At 40.8% G+C, this 20,674-nt stretch overlaps 2 protein-coding genes across 5 annotated transcripts in view; one reads left to right on the forward strand and one right to left on the reverse strand.

The window, feature by feature from the left end:
• LOC140343194 (F-box only protein 27-like) overlaps nucleotides 1-2,372 on the reverse strand; it is a 41,347-nt gene extending 38,975 nt beyond the window's left edge. Inside the window, exons 1-2 of one of the 2 annotated variants that reach the window (XM_072429744.1) lie at nucleotides 2,218-2,372; nucleotides 1,500-1,700 (exon numbers count right to left, since the gene is read on the reverse strand). The gene's annotated coding sequence lies outside the window, so the exon portion shown is untranslated. The remainder of the gene's footprint in view (nucleotides 1-1,499; nucleotides 1,701-2,217) is intronic. The other variant, XM_072429748.1, reaches the window with a different exon arrangement.
• The window catches only part of PAK4 (p21 (RAC1) activated kinase 4), a 48,099-nt gene that overhangs the window by 2,398 nt on the left and 25,027 nt on the right, over nucleotides 1-20,674 (forward strand). The window contains exon 2 of one of the 3 annotated variants that reach the window (XM_072429742.1): nucleotides 9,992-10,025. The exons of 1 other annotated variant lie outside the window; for it this stretch is intronic. Coding sequence is in view for 1 of the 2 variants with exons in the window: in XM_072429740.1 (XP_072285841.1) it covers nucleotides 14,586-14,619 (34 nt within the window). In the remaining variant the exon portion in view is untranslated. Of the gene's footprint in view, nucleotides 1-9,991; nucleotides 10,026-14,456; nucleotides 14,620-20,674 lie in introns of those variants that run through there. One more of the 3 variants, XM_072429740.1, reaches the window with a different exon arrangement.

Here is a 20,674-nt window from a genome sequence, read left to right on the forward strand (position 1 = left end):
AAGAATTAACCTGCATTACCTCAACATAAAGAGTGTAATTGCAGCCAGAAAGTTGTCACCAGAAGGAACCTTTAGACTTGTTTGTCAATTTTTTGTCTTTTTTCTATTCATAATACAATCAGGTCGTGTATTGGTGTAGTTACCAAGCCTCATGCTTATAAACGACATCTCTGTGAATTGTATCAAGTGTTAAATGAGGACAAACCTTATACTTGGTTATATAAACTTTTCTATCACTTTTTTCTTTATAATGCTGGCCCTTTTTTTGGGGGCTTGACAGAATTTTGAAGTGCTCACGTCCATCCCTGCCCTGAAGGAGGTTACGTTTCTCTTACCACAAAATCGCTTACTGGGTAATTTTGGATTCAGGAATATAAACCTAGCAGTATTTTTTTTGGATTGCGGGAGGAAACCCACCCACATTGCTGTACAGTCAGCTGTAGCTCTTGCTGGGAGAGCCCGGTGACTGTTATTTCCTCTGTTGTGTTATACAGTGGATTCAGCGCACTATTTGTTGATTGTACTATTGGCTCCTTTCCTGTTGAACTATGCGGTGGCCCGATATTCAGGAGAGTTAAAACGACAGCCACTGGTGGGAGTGATTTGTGTCAGAGTCCTGTATTTGGCACGGTGCTGGTAGATTATGAATCGGGTGTGGCATTGGCTTGTTTAAGACAGACAGAAATCTTTGGGAATTCTTAAATGACATTTAAATCCAGCATGTGAACTCATATTAGAAATAACTTAAGTAAAGTTTATACATTTGCAGATTGACTGATTTGGATAAGCACATAGAAAATTCATTTTAGGAAAACTACAAGGATTCCCGTGTAGGAAGCTACAGATGAATTGTAGGGGCTCAATCCAAGTTACTTACTGTATGTGTGATCTCTTTTGAGAAAGATCTGATCCAGAAAATAGAGGAGATCGCACCACACTCTATATTCTGCCTGGGTTTTACCTATGTCATGTCGTTCAGAATGTTCTTTGCATTATGCTGCAGAAAACACTGTGATTAGAGTTGGGGTCATGTGACTTTGACGGGCCCTGCTTTTTGAATTTGTTTTATTTGCTTTATTTACTTGGTTATCCCAAAGTAACTAAAGTGTTGCGCTCCTTTTTAAAGCACGTTGCTCTTCTGTTAATTTTTTTATAAATTGGCCCCTTGGTTTTATTGTGTTGCCTTTGCATAGGAAATACGTAAAGAAGATGTTAGGTTAGCTGAAGTTAAAATACCATATAGTATACAGTGTGCAACCCAGAATGTTTTTTAAAGCTGGGTGGTAAGAAATTGTAGGCGGGTGTCAGCCCCTGTGTTGTAACCCAACTCTTCATTAACCACCCAAAAACAGCCAGGGTGGTTACTAAAAAGTGTAAGGTGGTGCACCAAGCTAAAGGATCTGAGTAGAACACTGGTATAGATAAAGTGGAACTGAACTTCTACTATGAACTTTTGAGTTTTAGGCAGATAATGCCCCTTCTGCAATAACTGTTCTTACCTGCCTGATCCCTGCCGGCTGTCAAAATGTTGTTGAACGGCACAATGTACAGTTTAGCCATGGCTGCCCAGGGAATACAGCAATCCCAGCTTCCTTTGCATGTGCCAGGGATAAATGAATGTCACGTCATCCCATCATGGCCAGTCAACATGGAAAGCTGATCGTCCTTGGCAAGTAAAGAAGAAGGAAGATGGCACTGCCCTGCAATGGAACGGAGATAAGTAAGTACTCGCAGTTTTAGTTCCATTTTAAAGGTAAGAGGAAAACTAATTGTCATTGGTGATACAATGCTTCTTTTATTATCATTTAGAAACAAGTTGATCCCTTTTTGGTTTGATTCCAAGATTTTTAAACCCAAGAACAAAAAATATAGTACAGCTCACCAGTCATTAATTGTGATGGCTGTATTTGTTTTCATTGTTCAGGCTTACAAAAAAAATCTTCTGATCTTGTCAGTAATACATTGTGCATGTCAGTTTCTGTAAGCTGAACTTAAAAGCACAAACCTGGGTGACAACCATAACTCCCTCCACAAATACAATGGTGGGAGTGAATGTAACCACCCTTAGTACAGGGAGTGTGTTAATTGCAGGATTTTTGGTGACAATAAATTGGTAAATGCCTGGAAAAAAATAAAATTGCTGCAGTTGCTTCTCTAACAATTGCAATATAATAATTGTGCATGATGTATCTTGGTGTCTTTCTGTGCTTTGCTTACTCTTCCTCCCGTGGAAACTGTCAGACTTTGTTTTGTGACAGGTGAGTCAGGGATGTTGCAGCAAATCTAGTAAAAGTGCATTGTGAGCAAAGCATGAAACAGGTGTAGCTGTGAAACAGCCTCCAGACACACAGCCATCCCTGGTTCCTCTTCTGTGTGGGGCGAGCTGAAACATGCTGGAGGAACAAGTGTATCCTTATCCACGCCTGTCATTACAGCACAGCAGCGTGGAAGCATAAGCTGTCACTCTCTATCTGCTATCTCTTCCTCCCAGCAAGTTATTGCTGCAGAATCACTTCTGTCAGAGCAGGGACTGTGCAATAGATATGACTGTGATACTTCACGGGAGCCACATAAAACCTTCTTGACTTTTGTTTAAAGTCCTCGTAGGCTGCTGTTTAACCCAAGGCTAGAAAAGACAATGTAAAGTCATAGGAAAATATTACATGTGACAACATTTGCTACAGAGATGTCACTTGGGTGACAACTCCTTCCATAGCTTTTTAGAGACTACTTGTTTGTAATTTTGTAAGGAAAAAATTGCTGTAAAAAAAGTTCTTTTTGTAGAAAATCTAAATATATACCACTAGGAAGTCGCCAGTCATAACTTCTGGATCTTGCTGCAATATCACCACCTTCATTAGCTAGTCATATTATCCAATGCAGCTGCTAGTGCTCATGGCATACTAGTGATTCATAGCTGCATAACCAAGCATCATAGCCTGCTGCGGCAGAAAATTTGTAGCAAACTTGATATATCCGAAGAAAAAAATCTGAATTATTTGTATTGTATCTCTTGCATAGCCATTAAAGTGAACCTGTGCCCTAATCATGCACAATAAAGCATTAACATATATTGTCCAAGCGTTAAAAGCACATTAAATCCAACCATCCCTGACATCTGTATATATTATGGAGAAATTTAGTTTTCAAGGTTCACAACATAATTACATTCATAGTTTTTCCCCTATTAGTTTCTGTAGCACCCGATTCTTGCTGTTTTTCCAACTCTCTCATGTAAACAACCAGCAAGGTGTTCTTCGCTGTTAGACTTAAGCTGCGTACACACTTCCAATTTTTATCGTTGGAAATGAACGACGAACGACCGATTGGCCAAAAATCGTTCGTAAAAAAAGTAACCAACGACGCCGACGAGCGAGGATAGTCGTTGGAAATGAACGACCGGACCGGCGGATCGGATTGGACGACGATCGTTGACCATCTATCGTGTGTACGGTCGTTCAGTGATCGTCCATGGTCTGAGCATGCGCGGTGAACGAACGTTCGCTTACTTCCTGTGGTGCACATCACTTCCTGTATTGTTCAAACGATCGCATCTATCATGTGTACAGTATCTTTGAACGATCGTGTCGTTATCTGTAGGTACAGGATCGGTGCCATACGATCGTTCGCAGATATCGTGCAGGATCGTTCGTCGTTCGTTTACCAACGATAAAAATTGGAAGTGTGTACGTAGCTTTAGTCTTTACAAGCTTCTGGCAGTAATGTGCCATGCATTGAAACTTGTTAACTCAACACACTTAATGCATTCTCAATGTGACATGCTGCATTAAAATTGAAACAAAGCTGAATCCTACAATGAGATTTCTTAGTTGCTCTAAAAGTAAATCTTTGGCAGTTTGCCCAAACAAATAAGTGTATGTTGTGTTCCTGAAACCCATGTAGATAGGGATGACTGTGTGTCTACCTAAAGCCTCACAATTTTCGTGAAGGTTTCAGTGCATTTACTGCTTCTCTACACCAGGAACCTGAATTTGCCTTTTTTAATGGTAAAATTAAAGTACCCAGATGGATCTGGCATGGCTTGTTGTAATGCTGTTTTTCTACTTGTTATACATAGTTCAAAGACCATAGCTTGAGTACAGGTGCACTTTAAACGATAAACACAAAAAAAATGCAACCAAACAGAATCTTTATTACCAAAGGGACAGGAGGTGTAAATAAACATACCTGTCTGATCTGTTTTTTTTCCCCTGACATATGATAGCTTCATCACAAGTGCCATCATCTTTATACACTCTTTTGTTGGATCTTTAGCCATCTTGATTGGCCAGGCCAGAATGACATAACTCGCGGGCATACGCATCGGAGTTCATTTAGTCCCGTAAGTCCTGGGCGATTCTGGCATACCTATGAACAGCTCCATGTACTTGAGAACAGAAGATTGCAAACAGACATTTAACTGTGTTTTATTGCCGAAGAGTTATCGCCTGTCCCTTCTCTAGTAATACTAAAAAGTTTTGGAATGCATTTGTATAGTTCCACTTTAAACAAAAAATGCTTATAATCTTTGTTACTAAACCCCATAGGAAGCTACTTTGCAATCAGTTTAATAATTTAGAATCCAGCAAGGCATATCTTCATAGTTCAAAGATCTAAAAGAGAGATTTAAATGTGTATTTCTGACGTTAGGCAGGATGCTGCAAATATTATAAATATTCTGACTTAGTGTACTACTCTTCCTCAACTCTTTTTTTGGGTAGGGCCCTCTCCCCTCCTGTGTCATTGTTTGTGCTTGTCTGTTATTTAGGTTTGTCATTTGCATCTCCTATTTAATGTACAACACTGCGTAATATGTTGGCGTTATGTAAATAGGTCAGTGTTTCTCAACCAGGGTTCTTCCATAGGTAACTGAGGGTTTTTTGAGCAATGAGCAATTTGTGAGTCTTTAGATGACACCAATGATCTTCTTGGCAATCTGTAAGAATGGCCGGCAATGTAAGAGGCATTCACCACACACTATTCACCCTAAGACCTGAAAGTTATTTTATCGGTTCCCCCATGTTAAAAACTTTCAGAAAGGCTCATAATAATCACAACTCCGCTATGAGAGCTAAATGCATATGATTTATTTCAGCACACTGTTCTTTTGTCACTACCAACTTTTAGGTTTTTTTTTTCTAACTAGGTCTTAACGGGGAAAAGTGTGTTAAAATAAATAGGCAAAGCTTTTGGAATCCTGAAATAAGGTAACTAGGCCTGAGAGTATCTCTGGTTGACTGATGAAATCGGTTTGTACAGGGTGTAAAGATACCATTATCATTGGAATCTCCAGATATACATTTTTCTTTCTGCCTTGTCCTGCAACTGTTTGTATGAGTAAGGCAGAGAACTCGGCTGTGCCAGCGTGGGGGTGTCTAGCAGATTGGACACTGTCCAGGTTTCATTCCTTGGAGCTGATAAGTGCTGCATATCTTTCCTACTACCTTCCTTCATTATTATACAGGATGGTAACAGATGTGGTAAGACCTCTCACTTACTGTAGAAAAAGCTTTAATATTGTGATCACATACCCTACAGATTCAGTCATTTCAAAAAAAAAAATACTTTTATTTTGCCAATCAGCAGCACAAAAAAGTTCCACTTTATGAATTTGGGATCGGGCAGGACTTTGCTGCCTGAGAAGGAAAGACGATGTCTCTTGCAATAAACATTCTTACCTGTTCCATTAGGATGTCAAAATCGCCAAACTGCGCATGCCTTATTCATCGCTGGTTGCTGGGATACCTGGCACAACCTGGCTTCCTCTGGCATGTGCTGGAGTTTTGGCATCCCTGCGTGCTCAATCAAGATGCCCCGAAGATCAGAATGGGCAAGGGAGAAGATGGGGGCGCCCGCTAGGAAACGGGTACAGGTGAGTATAGCCTGCGTTTAGTTCTACTTTAAAGCCTAAAGCCAAAATTGAATTGAATTGAAGACAAATTCTTAAAGCAATAATGTTGATTTAGCAAAAATTATAAGTGTTTCCTTTGAAACTGAACCCATCTTTTCAAACTTGTCTACCCATCTTTTTCTATCTCCTGAAACCCTCACTACTTCCCACTATTCCGTATCTCCCCTCCTATTGTGTGTTACTTCCCCCACCTCCTAGATTGTAAGCTTTTCGGGGCAGGGTCCTCTCCTCCTCTTGTGTCACTGTCTGTATCTGACTGTCATTTGCAACCCCTATTTAATGTTCAGCGCTGTGTAATATGCTGCCCCTATATAAATCCTGTATAATAATAGTAAGTGAACTTTACAAATTCAAAAACCTATGGTATAGTTGCTCATCTTCATATAGACACATGGTTTCCATGGTTAATGCAGGGATGATGGTGATGTAATTTGGCATCTATTGTTCTTCATGTATTGGGAGTCACATGATCACATCTGAATCACCCTCCCACTGGCTGAATTAGGAAATGAGAGGAAATAGCTATAATTCAGTGTACAAGCACATTTGGCCCATGAACACATCATTACTGTAATATTTGCTTCTTTAATAGCAGAAGCTTCTTTGCAATTTGGATTTTTTTAGTTACTCAACCTTCATTAAAAAAAATATAGAACTAGCTTCATACTGCGTTTGCTTTTTTTCTTTGCTGCCCTTCTTTTTTGTTCAGGACACTATGGGCCTAATTTATTAAAGCTTTCCAATACTGGAGAGGATACAATGAACCTGGGCTTTTAAGAAATCCATTCCAGGTTGGCTTCACTGGTGAAAGTGTATATTTGGAGAGCTTTAATAAATCAGGCTCTATGTGTGTAATTTTATGCCATATTTCCTATGGGGTGTTCAATGTGGCATGCTGAGACCCCCGCAATCCCCATATAGTCATCCCTATATGTATATTTCTGGCCATGTCTAGGCCTGATGAGCTGGAGCAGAAAGAGACACACATGGGCATCCCCCAAAATGGGCTATTTTTCATTTGTCAATTGTAGAAATTAATTTGTAGACCTGAGGGTTTTTTTTACTTTTTTTACTTTACTATTTAAGATCATTACTTGCATGCCTCAGACGTCTTACTAACAAATCAACTCATCCGTCAGCAAATCATGCTCCCAAGCAGCCTGTTGTGCTTTTTGTTCGGGATTTTGTATAGCAGCTGTCCTGGGCAGCAAGTGCTAGCTGGTTCTTGGAATGGGCAGGGCCACGTGCAAGTCTGGCACACACTATGTCTTTGTGTGCATATTGTGTAGCAGACATCACAGCTAAAAGTCAGCGACACAGCAGAATACTTCTTGCAACTATGTGACAAAAGAGCTTTCCAGGAAGGACACTACCCCTTTCATGTCACACATGGTTATTATTAGATGGAATTGAAGAGACCTTGCAGGAAGGAGAGGGATAAAGGAGCATCACACAGTCTATAACCTGAAAAGTCATTTGTAGGGGTCATGTTGCTTTAATAATGCTGTCTGTTAACCGGCAGTCCTTAGGCATGTGTCTGGTTAATCAGAGGAGATGGTCTCTGAATCTCTTCTTGCATTCCACACATAACTGCCCCATCCCCCTTATCAGCCACCCCTTCACCCCACTGAAATGTGTGAGCTGAGAAACCCTACATAGACACATGCAATATGCATTTTACACAGGCAGGCTCTGTTCTTGCTGGCTTATCTCCATCCATAATGTAGCAGCTGTAGTTCAAGCATCTCAAGCTGTTATATAGAAAGGTCAGTGAATTAAACAATCGAAATGTTACAGTGGCCAATGCAAGACCTGAGCATATGACATTCTCACAATGGCCCTTGTTTAAGTGTCAGATCTCATGACGTGAGCTTTAGCTAGGGTGTCTGCCAACACATGTTTGAAGTACTGTATGACACTTGTAGGGGACATTGAAGCGATAGAAGGTTCTTTATTCAGACTGACAGCAGAGATGCTAATTGTATTCCTTTATCTACCACTGGCACCTTCTCAGAAACTGCCCTTACCTTCCAGATAGTGTTCCCATACGTCTTCATAGGAACATACACAATGCCAAGCAATCTGGTTTTAGAAACTTAGTCATTGCAGGGTCATTTTAACAACTTCTTTTTAAACAAATGTTACAGTTCTTACAGTAAACAGTGTTACATGTTTACTCTAAAAATCCATTGGTTTTGGCATTGGGGTCTAGCAGCAGATTGTTTCTTTTAGATACCCAGTCACCAACTTATCTCCGTGAAATCCCAGCACAAGCTTTCTAAAAAGGCTGCAAATGTTGCTTGCACCCAGACCTTTATTTGTTTTCTTTCTTGGACCCTGAACTATTTTAAATGCATGATACCTAACAGCTTTGAAAATTAAGTAACTGATTCAGGTTGATGCAATAAGATACAGAATACAAAATTATTATATGTACATGCTTAGAATGAGGACTGGTTTACACAGCAATTTTGGGCTGTGCTGGCCAATTAAAAACAAAAAGTACACATTAAGTGCACACATCCTGTGTGGTTCAGCATCCTTTACCTCCTTGCACGCTGTATGGGCATTTCCATTTATTTAAATGGCACCCCAATGCACATAAACAGGTGCCTGGTGCTACAGTTAACACAACACGTGTTTTGTATTGCAGTTTAGTGTGGTAAAAAGAGTTTAGTAGTGATTTCTCTTAGTGGGGCCCCATTCACACAGAATAGGCTGTGGCAATGCGGTGTGCCGCTATGCCTGTTGCTGCTTCTGCGTTACTGACAAGCTGTAGAAACTGTCCAGCATTCTTTACATTTTGCCACCTCTGTGTTCCAGCCAAATTTCTGCCCAGCTTTTACAGGCTCTTTGCATCCAAGTCTTGTCGTTAACTTTTATTTTGCATGCAGTATACAAAAGAGTCTGGTCTTTATGGTCCTATGTCTGCCAGCTTCTCTGCATGAAGTGTGCAGTCATAGAGGAAGGAAAGGTCAAGACTTTCGACCTCCTGGTCACAGGGATATCTGCTTCTTCTCATCTCTAAACATCCAAATCTCTACATGCTCTTTTCATCAATCCACTGCAAGATGTCACACTGACATATGATCTTATCTTTTGTAAAGCAAGCTGTAGAAAAAGTGCTCAGTAAGTTTAGTGTTTGAGAGTTTTGAGATTGTTGCTGGGGGCAGCCATCTTGGATATAATGCCAGTTACCCCTGCAGTCCCCGGCAGTCGCTTAGTGGCACTGCATAATATTATCCTTAGTTTTCTTGGCTGCTGCTTAAAATGTAGAGTGGCAAGGAGAGAAGTAAATTTGCTTGGACAGCACAGGCAGTAATTAGGAACGCCTAAAAGAAGAGCAGTCTGTGGTATGGAAAAAATTAACCTGAAGTAGTCAAGTCGTTTGCAGGTTCAGAGGCACAGTGAATAAAAATAATTTTTGTAAAGGAAAAGTATATGCATTTAAAAACTTTTAATAATTCATTCATTGTTAAATCCATATCAACACATTGGATCTTGCATATGGGCATTTGTGTCTAATGGTACCAGTACTTCTCACTGTGCCCAGCTACCAATATGCAGATGCTTGTTCCTTAGGAATCGGAGCGTGTGGCAGCAAGGTACCAGCTACAAGGAGCTGCACGGGATCACTCTGAACCCTTATGCTGCCAAAACTGCCAACTTGCAACTCCCTCTAAGTTCATGTATGACTCTCTGGTGTCATAGGCCTATCAGCATATTAAAAGCAACTTCTTTTGATCAGTTTTTCCTGCATAAAATATCAGTTTTGATAACATACAAATTTCCATTTTGGGTGGGTCAATCACCATTGGATTTTAACGGCTTTAATTGTACAAAAATCAACTTTAGTAACAATTTAATAATTTATTTAAAATACACATAAAAATTAATTTCCATAAAACCAAGAATGGTATGCAGTATAATTGGTCTGGTTTTTTGCAGACAGGCTTTTTAGGTTCAACGTGAGTACGCTTCATCAGGAACAAGTTAAGCTCACAATTATAAATATAATTTATACAGTGTCTCACATAACACGACTTTTTCTGTATTTTTACAATTTTTCCTTATCTTCAGGTTTGAATCTCGACCAGAACACCATCTGAAAGGGGTTTGTATGTTCTCCCCCTGTTTGCCTGTGTTTCCTCTGCTCTTCCTCTGCTTCCCCTCTGCTCTTGGACTGTGGTAATGTCATATGACTATGGTAGGGACATTAGATTGTGAGCTCCTTTGAGGTACAGTTAGTGAAATGACTATTTACTTTGTAAGGTGCTGTGTAATATGTCTGCACCATATTTATTTACAAGTTTGTAATAATAAAGTATACTAAAAGTCTTACAATGGTGAGATTCTTACTTTCTTCTTAATAACCTGGCACTCAATAGTTCATTCTTCTATGTAACAGGTTTTAATCTATGTTGCTGTTAAGCTTGGATATGTATCACAGATATTTCCCCCCACTCTGATAATTTGCTTCTGTAGAAAAAGTCTCCCAGCTCAAAAATCTTGAACTATTGATTGTAGGGCAATTATGATCTCAATCCGGGGTTCCTCTAGAGCAGGGGTGTCAAACTCAAATACACAGTGGGACAAAATTAAAAACTTAGACAAAGTCGCAGGCCAAACTTGAAACTGAAATAGCACCGCTACTACAATTCCCTGCGTCAAGAAAACAGTCCAATGCGGGGCTTATTGTTATGAGTGACTGGAACTCCCTCTTCACTGAAATAGCACCGCTACTACAACTCCCTGCGTCTATAAAACAGTCCAATGCGGGGCCACGCAAAAGCCGAGAAGCCGCTGGTCTATAGATGTGAGTGATGCCGGGAATTGTAGTAGTGGCGCTATTTCAATGCAGCGGCGGGCCAGCTGCAATTCATATTAAGGATTACTTTGGGAGCCAAAAAAGGACACGGCGGGCCACATTTGGCCCACGGGCCAGAGTTAGACACGCTTTACCCAGGGGTTGCTTGGGGTTCATAGAGCAATGAGCACTTTATTCCTCTCAGGTCAGTTAGGTTATACCAGTTATCTCTTTATTGATCTTTATTGGTGGAATTTATGGAAGAGTTTGTCACAGATCATAGGTTATTCTTCTACCTTTTTTTTTTTTGTAAACATTTCAGTAAAAATCTGCCAATGGGTGGCCAAGCTAATGTTAAGAAGGTGAAATGTGATCTTGATGTAGGTTATTGCAGTGTATGTGTTGGTAACATGTGTTGTGCTCTTCTCCTGACTTGTCTATAGTCAGATGATCGGGGTCATAGAGCTGAAGATACCGCTGCTTTTAGTTCTCTGTAATCCCTTTGTGTGCGTGAGCAGTGAAAGCAGATATACATTAACTTGTGTGCTATACGCCTCTTCGTTCCCGCCTACCTCCCTTGGCTGCGTCTCCTGTGCCATCTAAAACCCGCTCCGCCTGTATTTCTGGAAGCCAGTGTGACTTTGCCTGGTTTACATTTGTCAGTCACAATACTCCGCACACCTATGTCCTTTTGGCTTCATGCTTCTGCTGATCATGTGTTCCTGTCTGATGAAATCTAATTTCTCTAATTAGACTAAGTGGAAAAAAAACAGCCTGCGGCAGCGGGTGTCAGGATATCCCTGGAGAATCGCATGTTATTTGATAAAGTAATTGCATTTAGAACAAGTGTGTTTCTGTGAATTGACATGGAGGGCCTGATTTATTAGAGTTCTCCTAGATTGCATAAAATAGATTATCATGGTGAGAACCTGGGTGATCCAGCAAACCTGTAATGGATTTCCTAAAAACATTTGCTATTTGTTGTTCAATCCTGGGCCTAGGTTTGATGGATCTCCCAGGTTTTTCTATAATAATCTATCTTCTTCAGTTTTTAAACTCTAATAAATCAGGTCTTTTGTTGAGATGGTTGGTCCATGTATGTTCAGCTGTGTTCGACTTTTATTTATTTTATTGTTCTGTGTTTATTGTACATCCAGGCAAAAACAGTTGCATGACTGCTCTGTTGATCATATTGTTTTGGAAAGTTTACCAAACATTTTGTAGCACAAGTAATTTAATATATCTTATTTATTTTAAAGACAAGTCTAAGGCTACGTACACACGCTCAATATTGCTGAAATGACACGATTCTTCAAATATTATCCATCAATAATGTACACACACTAGATACGATAGTTTGAACGATGCAGGAAGTGATGTGTACTGGAGAAAATGTACCGCAGAACAATCCACGATCACTGAACGACCGTACACACAATATAGCGAATGATCTTTGCCCAATCAGATCCACCGGCATGGCCATTCGTTTTCAGCAATGTTCGTCATCCTTGGCCTGTCGTTGTGCACTTTTTTTTGGATGATCAATCGTTTAGTCGTTTGTTTCCACCCATAATTATTGCATGTGTGTTTGTAGCCCTAGGCTCACGATCCTTTCCAACGACTGCACGATGTATGATTTGAGAGCTGTACATACAGCACCGTTCTGCTCTATGGAGAGGGGAGAACGATGGAGCGGCACCCCACTGCACACTCTCCCCTTCACTTGCTTTACGATCCTTCGACATCTGTGGATCCGCCAGGACGGTCGTTCAGACGACAAGCACAATACACACAGCAGATTCTTATCCAGTATTAGTCCTGAGCCGATTATCGGACGAGAACCATTGAATGTGTGTACATAGGCTAAGGTAACATAATCTTCAGGTTGTTTCATAGTTAGTCAGGTTGAAAAAAAAACATAAGTCCATCAAGTTCAACCACTAAGAAGATAAATTCTGTAAATTCAATACAAGGCGTTCTGTGATTGGCTAAGGAGTGAGAAGGGAGAGATCTTCGCAAGTCTGGCATCCAGAGCTGCCACAACATCCTCTGCTGTACTGTACAGACTGTAATCCATATATTTACAGGGAAAAGCTGTGACCTGGGGAGTACCTGTTACCTTTATGTACACCTACTGGACTTGGATAATTAAACATTATCTGGAGGTATTATTTAGAGCAGGGGTACCCAACAGGTGGATCGCGATCTACCGGTAGATCGCAAAGGCAACGCGAGTAGATCAAAGAGCCCTGCCTTTCAGGATAAACTCTACCACGCACAGGAGTTAAGAACAAGTTTTTATTGTTGGTAGATCATTTTGACTTGGTCATTTTAAATGTAGCTTGCAAGCCAAAAAAGTGTGGGCACCCCCTGCTTTAGAGTAATTAAGGACAATGTGACAGAGTCTCTTACTAGCTTACCCACTCGCCAAAACTCTCCTTTACCATAGTTCTCTGTTGCATTGTTGCCCGTTGCAACTACCTGGCAATTCAGGAATGGAGGAGCAGGGAACTCTTCTTTAAAAATAAAATGTTCTGTCCCAAGTTGCCAGGCACAAACAACATCACACAATAAGGAGGACACTTTTATTAATTAGGTATTTGTGCCAGAGTGAAGTCTATACAGGGCTTAAGAGTGGTAAACAAGATGAGGAAGGAAAAAGAACCAGCGTCTACACATTGAACAGCTGGTGGCAATGTGTAGTACTGGTACTGCTCACTGCTGCCCCCATTCATTCTACATGGGGCTGCTGGGGGGAGAGGCTATATGTGGCAGAGGTTCCCTGGTATGAGGAAGCAGTAATCGCACTGCAGTCTCAGGCTGTGTACACACATTAGATTTTTGTCATTGGATGGATTTTTTACGATCCTTTTCAACAACAAAAGACTGAAAAATGCATGAACGAGGGCTGTACATACAGCACCGTTCTGCTCTATGGAGTTCTGTGCTTCTAGAAATCTCCAGCCTTTTCTTAAAGCAATCTATAGAAGTTGCTGAAACTACTTCCTGAGGGAGCCGATTCCACATGTTCACAGACTTTACAGTGAAGAATCTCTTCCTTAACATAGCTTAAACTTCTTGTCCTCCAGATGCAAAGAGTGTCCTCTTGTTCTTTGTAATGATCTCAAAGTGACTTTTATTACGATCCCTCGTCCTGGCAGATCTATGAACTGCTTGGTACGAGCGCTGTACACGTGTCAAATGATATCACCCCTGAAACGATTATCGGTTGAGAATCATCTGACGTGTGTATGTAGCCTTAGTCCGGTGTGGACCTTTTTTCTGAAAACCTTGGTGATGGTAATGGCTTCGGTACTTGAAATCACTGGCTCTGAACAAGTACATGATCAGGATATCTTATTTCCTGTATTTATTTATACTTGTTCTTCCTCTGTAACCCAAATATTTCTGAACACAGAGATAACCAGGCAACTGTTGTTTTTTTTTTTTTTTGCTTTGTTTTTTTTTTTCAGAAGGTGGTTGGTTATAACAGCTTTATTATTACAAGTTTTTTGTAAGGTCATTTAGTGTGAAAATGGAGCAGAAACTCTGTCCAGTGCATCCCTAGCAATTCTGTTCTTCACATAATATCCTTTGCAGCTGGATACATTGTAATTCATACACCTTCTGGTGGAAGTAATAGATGTTCATCACAATGCTGATTTGTAATAGATGAGTGCATTGTAATCCTTTGCTGTCCTCCAGCATCTCCTCCCCCTCCTTCACCTCCCTCCCATGGGTTGGGGAGGAGCAGAGCAGTCACGTCATGAAACTGGCTGGGGCAGCGAGAGGGCCTGAAACTTCCCATGAAATAGTCCTAGAAATCCAAACCGTGCAGCCAGTGCGTTGTTCCCCTCCTGGGTCTCTATGGTGGTGTCCGGATCTCAGAGAGATGCTAAGGGTGAGTGCCATGCCATAGCTCTGTGTGTGTTTATTGTACAGTCCATGCTTTAGGGAAAGTTTCTGTACAATGGGCATATGGGTATCAGCGCCTCACCCAGTGATAGACTTGTCCCACCTGCAGGGCACAGCAACGCCCGTCATTTGGTCAGAAGTGTTATGACAGCAGGCACTTGTTACATGCAGCCTTCCCTCTTCTATGTGAGCCTGGACAAGGATTGTGGGTTCTGCTACAGGTCTGCCACCTTGAACTTTTCATTCTGTATTTAAATAATGCTGATATTATTTCTACACACTGCAAAAATCACATCAGTTTCTGCTGCAAGGAGGAAACTTTCACATAATTGTTCCTACTTCATTCATACAATCACACACGTGTGGGTAAAGCTAGCTTTACACTTTGCAGGATTTTCAATCCATTATATTTAGACTTGGAATACCTGTGCCTACTGTTGACCTATTGATCGGAAAAAGAAAATTGTGTGCAAATCATTATTTAAACAGATACCAGTAAGCCAGGGGTGCCCACGCTTTTTTGGCTTGCATGCTACTTTTAAGTCAAAATTATCTAGCAACAATAAAAATGCTAAACATAACTTTATTTATATGTATATATGCCGAGTATACTTTATATTTTAAATATATATTGTTTACCTTGCATAACAGCATGAACATGTATGGCACATTACATTTCTGTACATTTTCGGCCATTACCTTACTCTGATGACTTCTTAAACTGAATAGAATCAGCCAAAGTTGCATAGTCCGGACAGTAGTTGCTGGTAGCCAGCCTCAGACTTCCAAATGATCATCAGTCATGGTGGAACGGTATTTGGACTTAAACTCTACTGCACACAGGAGTTTTTATTTTGAAAGGCAGGGCTCTGCGTTCTACTTGTGTTGCCTTTGCGATCCACCAGTAGATCACCATCCACGTGTTGGGCACCCCTGCAGTAAGTGTTTGAATCTGAGAGAATACAGGACAATCGGAGTAAAGCTGCACAAGGCAAAATCATACACACACCATATGGATAATTTTTTACCAGGAAATAAACCTGTAGACTTCAGCAGGGCAAGCAATCAGTCATCCGGTTACAGCTTTTTGCAATGTTTTAATGATAATTTGTGTAATCACTCTCGGGTATATAGTGCATTTTGTCTGTCCCTTTATTATATTGCTTGTCATGCAAAAGTCATTGATGTATGGGAAAGTCACATTCCTCTAAACAACTTTCCCTGAGCACTGATACCATGTGATAGATACTGAATTATGTAGCTACCTCTCCTATAGATCTCCAGTATTAGCAATGGCATTGTCAACACCAGGCTTTCTTCAAAGGTCCATTGTTATACCCAATGGGAGTATATTGGCAGCATGCCGTACCTTCTAGGAGCATCGTAGCACAGAACTGATACGCACAATTAATTGTGAAAGCACTATGGATACTTAAAGTATAGAGAAAAGTGGAATTTTTATTTATATGGATCGAGTGATGTTCCTGTTAGAAACATTCACTCCTTATGATCACAATCTCCAGTGTTAACAGGAATTAAATTAGGGCTTTGTTGTCACTGGCCATGAGGTTGTGGCACATTTACTTCTTCCTCATGCCAGGGAACTGCTGCTTCTGGCAAGACATGTAGCATCTCCCATCTCCCAGGGAATCAATAGAAGTGACAGTGAGCAGTATGAGTACCGCTCACTGACTGCAGCTGTCAAATGTGCAGGCCTGGAGCGACTGACAAGGTGCCAACGGCCTGCTGGGGACAGAATGTCTGGCAAGGTGCCAGCCACCAGAAGTTACGCAGGATTTTTCTTATCTTGAAGGTCTGAACCTGCCTAAGGGTTCAAGCTCCTCTGTTTTTGCCTTCAAATCCCTGCAGAGTTCTTGTCCCACTTACCTTTCTGACCTGATAGAAAAATACTTACCTAACCCCTCTCTTTGCCCCCCCTTTATAATGACTTCTTCGCACGCACGGCTCCAACACTTTTCTGTTGGACAGAAAAGAAAACAGCTGCCCCGACTCTTTGGAATGGTCATCCTCGACCTATTCGGCTTGCTCCTACTTTCTGCTCATTTAAAAGAGCACTCAAAACCCAATTGTTTAAACTTGCCTACCCGTCTTGAAACCATCACTACTTCCTACCACTCCATACCCCCCTCCTATTGTATGATACTTCCCCCACCTCCTAGATTGTAAGCTCTTCAGGGCAGGGTCCCCTCCTCCTGTGTCACTGTATGCATTTGTCATTTGCAACCCCCATTTAATGTACAGCGCTGCGTAATATGTTGGTGCTAAATAAATCCTGTTTAATAATAATAATAATAATAATAATAAAAAGAGTAAATGCAATATTTTAGGTCCATAATAAAGGAGAAATCTTCCAGTGAACACGTTTCTAATAGGTAATTTCCACCTTCTACAGGACAGAATGTACACAGATTGGTGTTAGTGCTTTTAAATCTCCTTTACTCTATCCAAAAGACCATCCAATCCACTTAAGGTCAAACTGCTATACCCATGACAATAAATTCCAGAGGGATATAAAATGCATATTTGTTATTTATCTAAGATATCTATAAAATATATTGATAAGATATAGATATAAATATATCTATATCAGTCTCAAGAAATCTTCATGCACAGCAACAAATTAGGGAGAAGTGCCAGCATTAGGAGCCAGTTGGGGTCAGCTATGGTGCACATGTGCTGACAGGACCAGAGGCTAGATCATATAGAGGGATGGAATTATTGTTTGCTCAGCAAGCTGGTGATGGGCCGTGAGTCGGTGGTATTGACCAAGCAGTGCTGCTTGCCTGGAGCTCTGCTATAAACTAGACCTGAAAATTAATTTCCTACGATGTTTCTTCATAATGCGTTGGCTCGGCTCCCTTCAAGCCCATGCCACATTCACAGATCCCTCGGATGCTTCGTCTCGGAGCCCCACTTTTGTTGGTGGAAGCTAGTCTTTCATGGGAAAATAAATTCCATTTGTGGAAAGAGTGGCCTGAATGTGGTGTTATACAGTGCACTTTCAGTTTTGGTTTTCAGCAAAGGAAGAAATGAATGAATAAAGGTATGGCATTTTACCACCCATATTGTACAGCATTATATCTCTTCGCAGGGTGCTGCCATCTTCTTTTCCAGAATGGTATCTACGGCCATCTTAATTGGGTGAGTCAGGGTGACAAAACTCCTGAGGAGGCATGTGGGATTTCATCCATTCCCGGCACTGTGCAGAGAAGGCTGGCAATGCTGGCTATCCTGGTAACCAAACAGACGCTGCCCATGTCCAGCTCGGCTTTTTGCCAGAAAGAAGAGATTAATAGATTATTGCAGAAGGGACATTGCCTGGCCCTTACTGCATTAATGACCTGCCTGATCATGGATTCCAAAAACTGGAACTTAACTGCTTTAATTGCATATTTTAGAACTTGATGATTCTTCCCACCTGTTTCACCCTTCTAGATAGATGATTCTTGCCACCTGTTGCTGCCATGTAACAACATGCTGTTATATGTTGCTAAAGCTTACTTTACCTTTGCTTGTCAAGGGCATGCATTCCAAATAGTGTGTATTGCTTGAAGTATTTTTTTTTTACCTTTCAAAGATTAGGTTAGCATGCTGGCTTAGTGGTTAGCACTCTGGCCTTTGCAGAGCTCGGTCCCAGGTTCGAATCTCAGCCAGGACACTGTCTGCATGAAGTTTGCAGGTTCTCCCTGTGTTTGCATGGGTTTCCTCTCACATTCCATTAGGTTAATTGGGTTCCCTCCAAAATTTAGCTTATATTGAATTATTGAAATATTACTATGATAGGGATATTACATTGTGAGCCCCTTTGCGGGACAGCTAGTGACATGACTATTTGTATATGTCAGTGTTGTATAAATCCTGTAAAAAAAAAAAAAATCTGTGTACTACCCTGACAATGCCCTTATCCTTCTTTCTTCTTGGTAGGCATCAATAGTTTTTTCTAGACATTATACATGGTCAATGTTTACCTCCTGAACCAATTGGCAGAGTTGCAATTGCTTTTATGAATGCCATCCCAGGAATTACACCCTGGTGCAGCTTTTCTCAAACATTTTACCATAGAGGAATCCTCAAACTAATAGTCAAATCTTGGGGAATGTTCTGAAATAAATTAATTGAACAAATGTTCCTTATATTGATGGCCAATGTGACAAACAAACGTCTTACGTGGTGGTCCAAATAGACAGGTAAGAAGATCATTGGGGTCACACTGGTAGCCCTGCTGTGACCTTAAACTTTGCAGCCACCATCAGGTAGTAGGACCGTCAGCCACAGCGCAAAGAAGCTTTGGCAACCTCTGAAAGAACACTAGGGCTCCAAAGACCCCTGGTTGTGGATGGCTGCTCAGTGGGCCATATTGGTTCCAAACCCTCCACTAGCAGCTGCGATGAGGATTGGGATCCATAACCAGCTTTTTTCTTTCATTCTGTTTGTGTCCTTTTTGGGACTCTGCAAACCTCGTATAACTGTACTTTGTTTAAATAGATCCTGATATTTGGTACTGTAACAATAAATACCTCTACATCTCCCTATGACGCTTCACACTTAATATTGTCAATTTGAAAACCATTGGAATAAAATTATCAATGTTTTGATTAGGTATAATGGAAAAAATATTTGTTGTTCAGAAATTGGCATGTTGTACGCCTAGCATTAGTGATATACAGTTCTAACTCTCCTAAATGGCCGGTCAATGGAGTCTTAGGTTTTTACATTTTCATGGTGTAAGTGATATTTAGTTTTTCCTCAGGATTAGTTAAGTACAAACCTACCAATCCTTTATTTCTTGGTAATAATGATCTAGAGCAGTGTTTCTCAACCCTTTTGACATAACATGCAGGTCCTGGGGAACTACTGCTACAATTACTGACCTGAGAGGCACAAATTGCTCATTGCTCAAGGAACCCCCAGCAATCTCTGGAGAAACTCTAAGGTCTATGGAACCCGGGATCAAAAGCCTCTATCTTGAGCCTTACTTTTCCTGTATGGTTTTTCAGAATTGATGACATCATCTTAAGGTGATATTAGCCATTTTGGTGCACGTGCAACAACATCAACAGTTAAGTATTGTTCATGATCCTTTTTTAAATTGTTAATTTTCTGGACAAGCCTTCATATGTCCTCCCCACTTCACCTCTGGTCCATGGCAGCAGCGATAGGGCCAAGCGTACAAGTATTAGTGATATAAAGTTTTACTTCTTCTGTAATGGCTCCTCAGTGTTAAGGATATTCTTTCCTATCACTTCTTTATGGCTTCATTGAATCGGTGATTTACAACTCTGGCCGCCTTTTTGTCTGTCATTCCTGCCTTGCTCCCTGGAATTACTGATATGCAGCCCTGCCTGTAAAGTCCTCAATGTTTGAATTCCTGTTTGGATCCTGCTGAGTTCCCTGTTCCTGGTAGTTCATTCCTTACCTCTGGCTCATTCTTCAGGAAGGAAGCAAACATTGGGTTGTGTATGAAGACTGTTACTTCTATTGAAACACTTTCTATTTTTTTGCCTTGAGTTTATTTTTTTGGTGAGAACAGAGAGTACTATGAAATTGAGATCCTGATCCGATTAACCCTTAGAGCTTGTTTAGATTGATTTTTTTTTTCCAGACATTAGCTTTCAAGCTTTTCTGCATGTATTTTTTAGACGCTGCAAAACGTGTTACAGGTTGGATTTCCACCCCAACTGCCTCCATAAACTTGAATTGAAACCACTTCCGCAAGTTGGGTTGTTAAGCAGTTCCAGGTGTTCTGGAAGACTGGATGTTGGAAGAATGGAAGAAAGTTCCTAGCGGTCGCCAGTATGTGCCCAGAAGCAGTAAATGCTTTTTCTTCTATTCTGAAAAAGCCCATAGACTAGTGCAGTGTTCTCTCCAACCTTAATTAGTCGGGTGCACCGCCCGGCACATTTCAGTTACCACCCAGCTGGTTTTGTGTGGTTACTGAAAAGTTGGATAATTATACAGGGGCACTGGACAGTTAGATATTAAAACAAAGGCAATGAATGAGGCCCATGCCATACTGGGCA

This window comes from Pyxicephalus adspersus, chromosome Z (genome assembly GCF_032062135.1).
Source record: "Pyxicephalus adspersus chromosome Z, UCB_Pads_2.0, whole genome shotgun sequence".
NCBI lineage: Eukaryota > Metazoa > Chordata > Amphibia > Anura > Pyxicephalidae > Pyxicephalus > Pyxicephalus adspersus.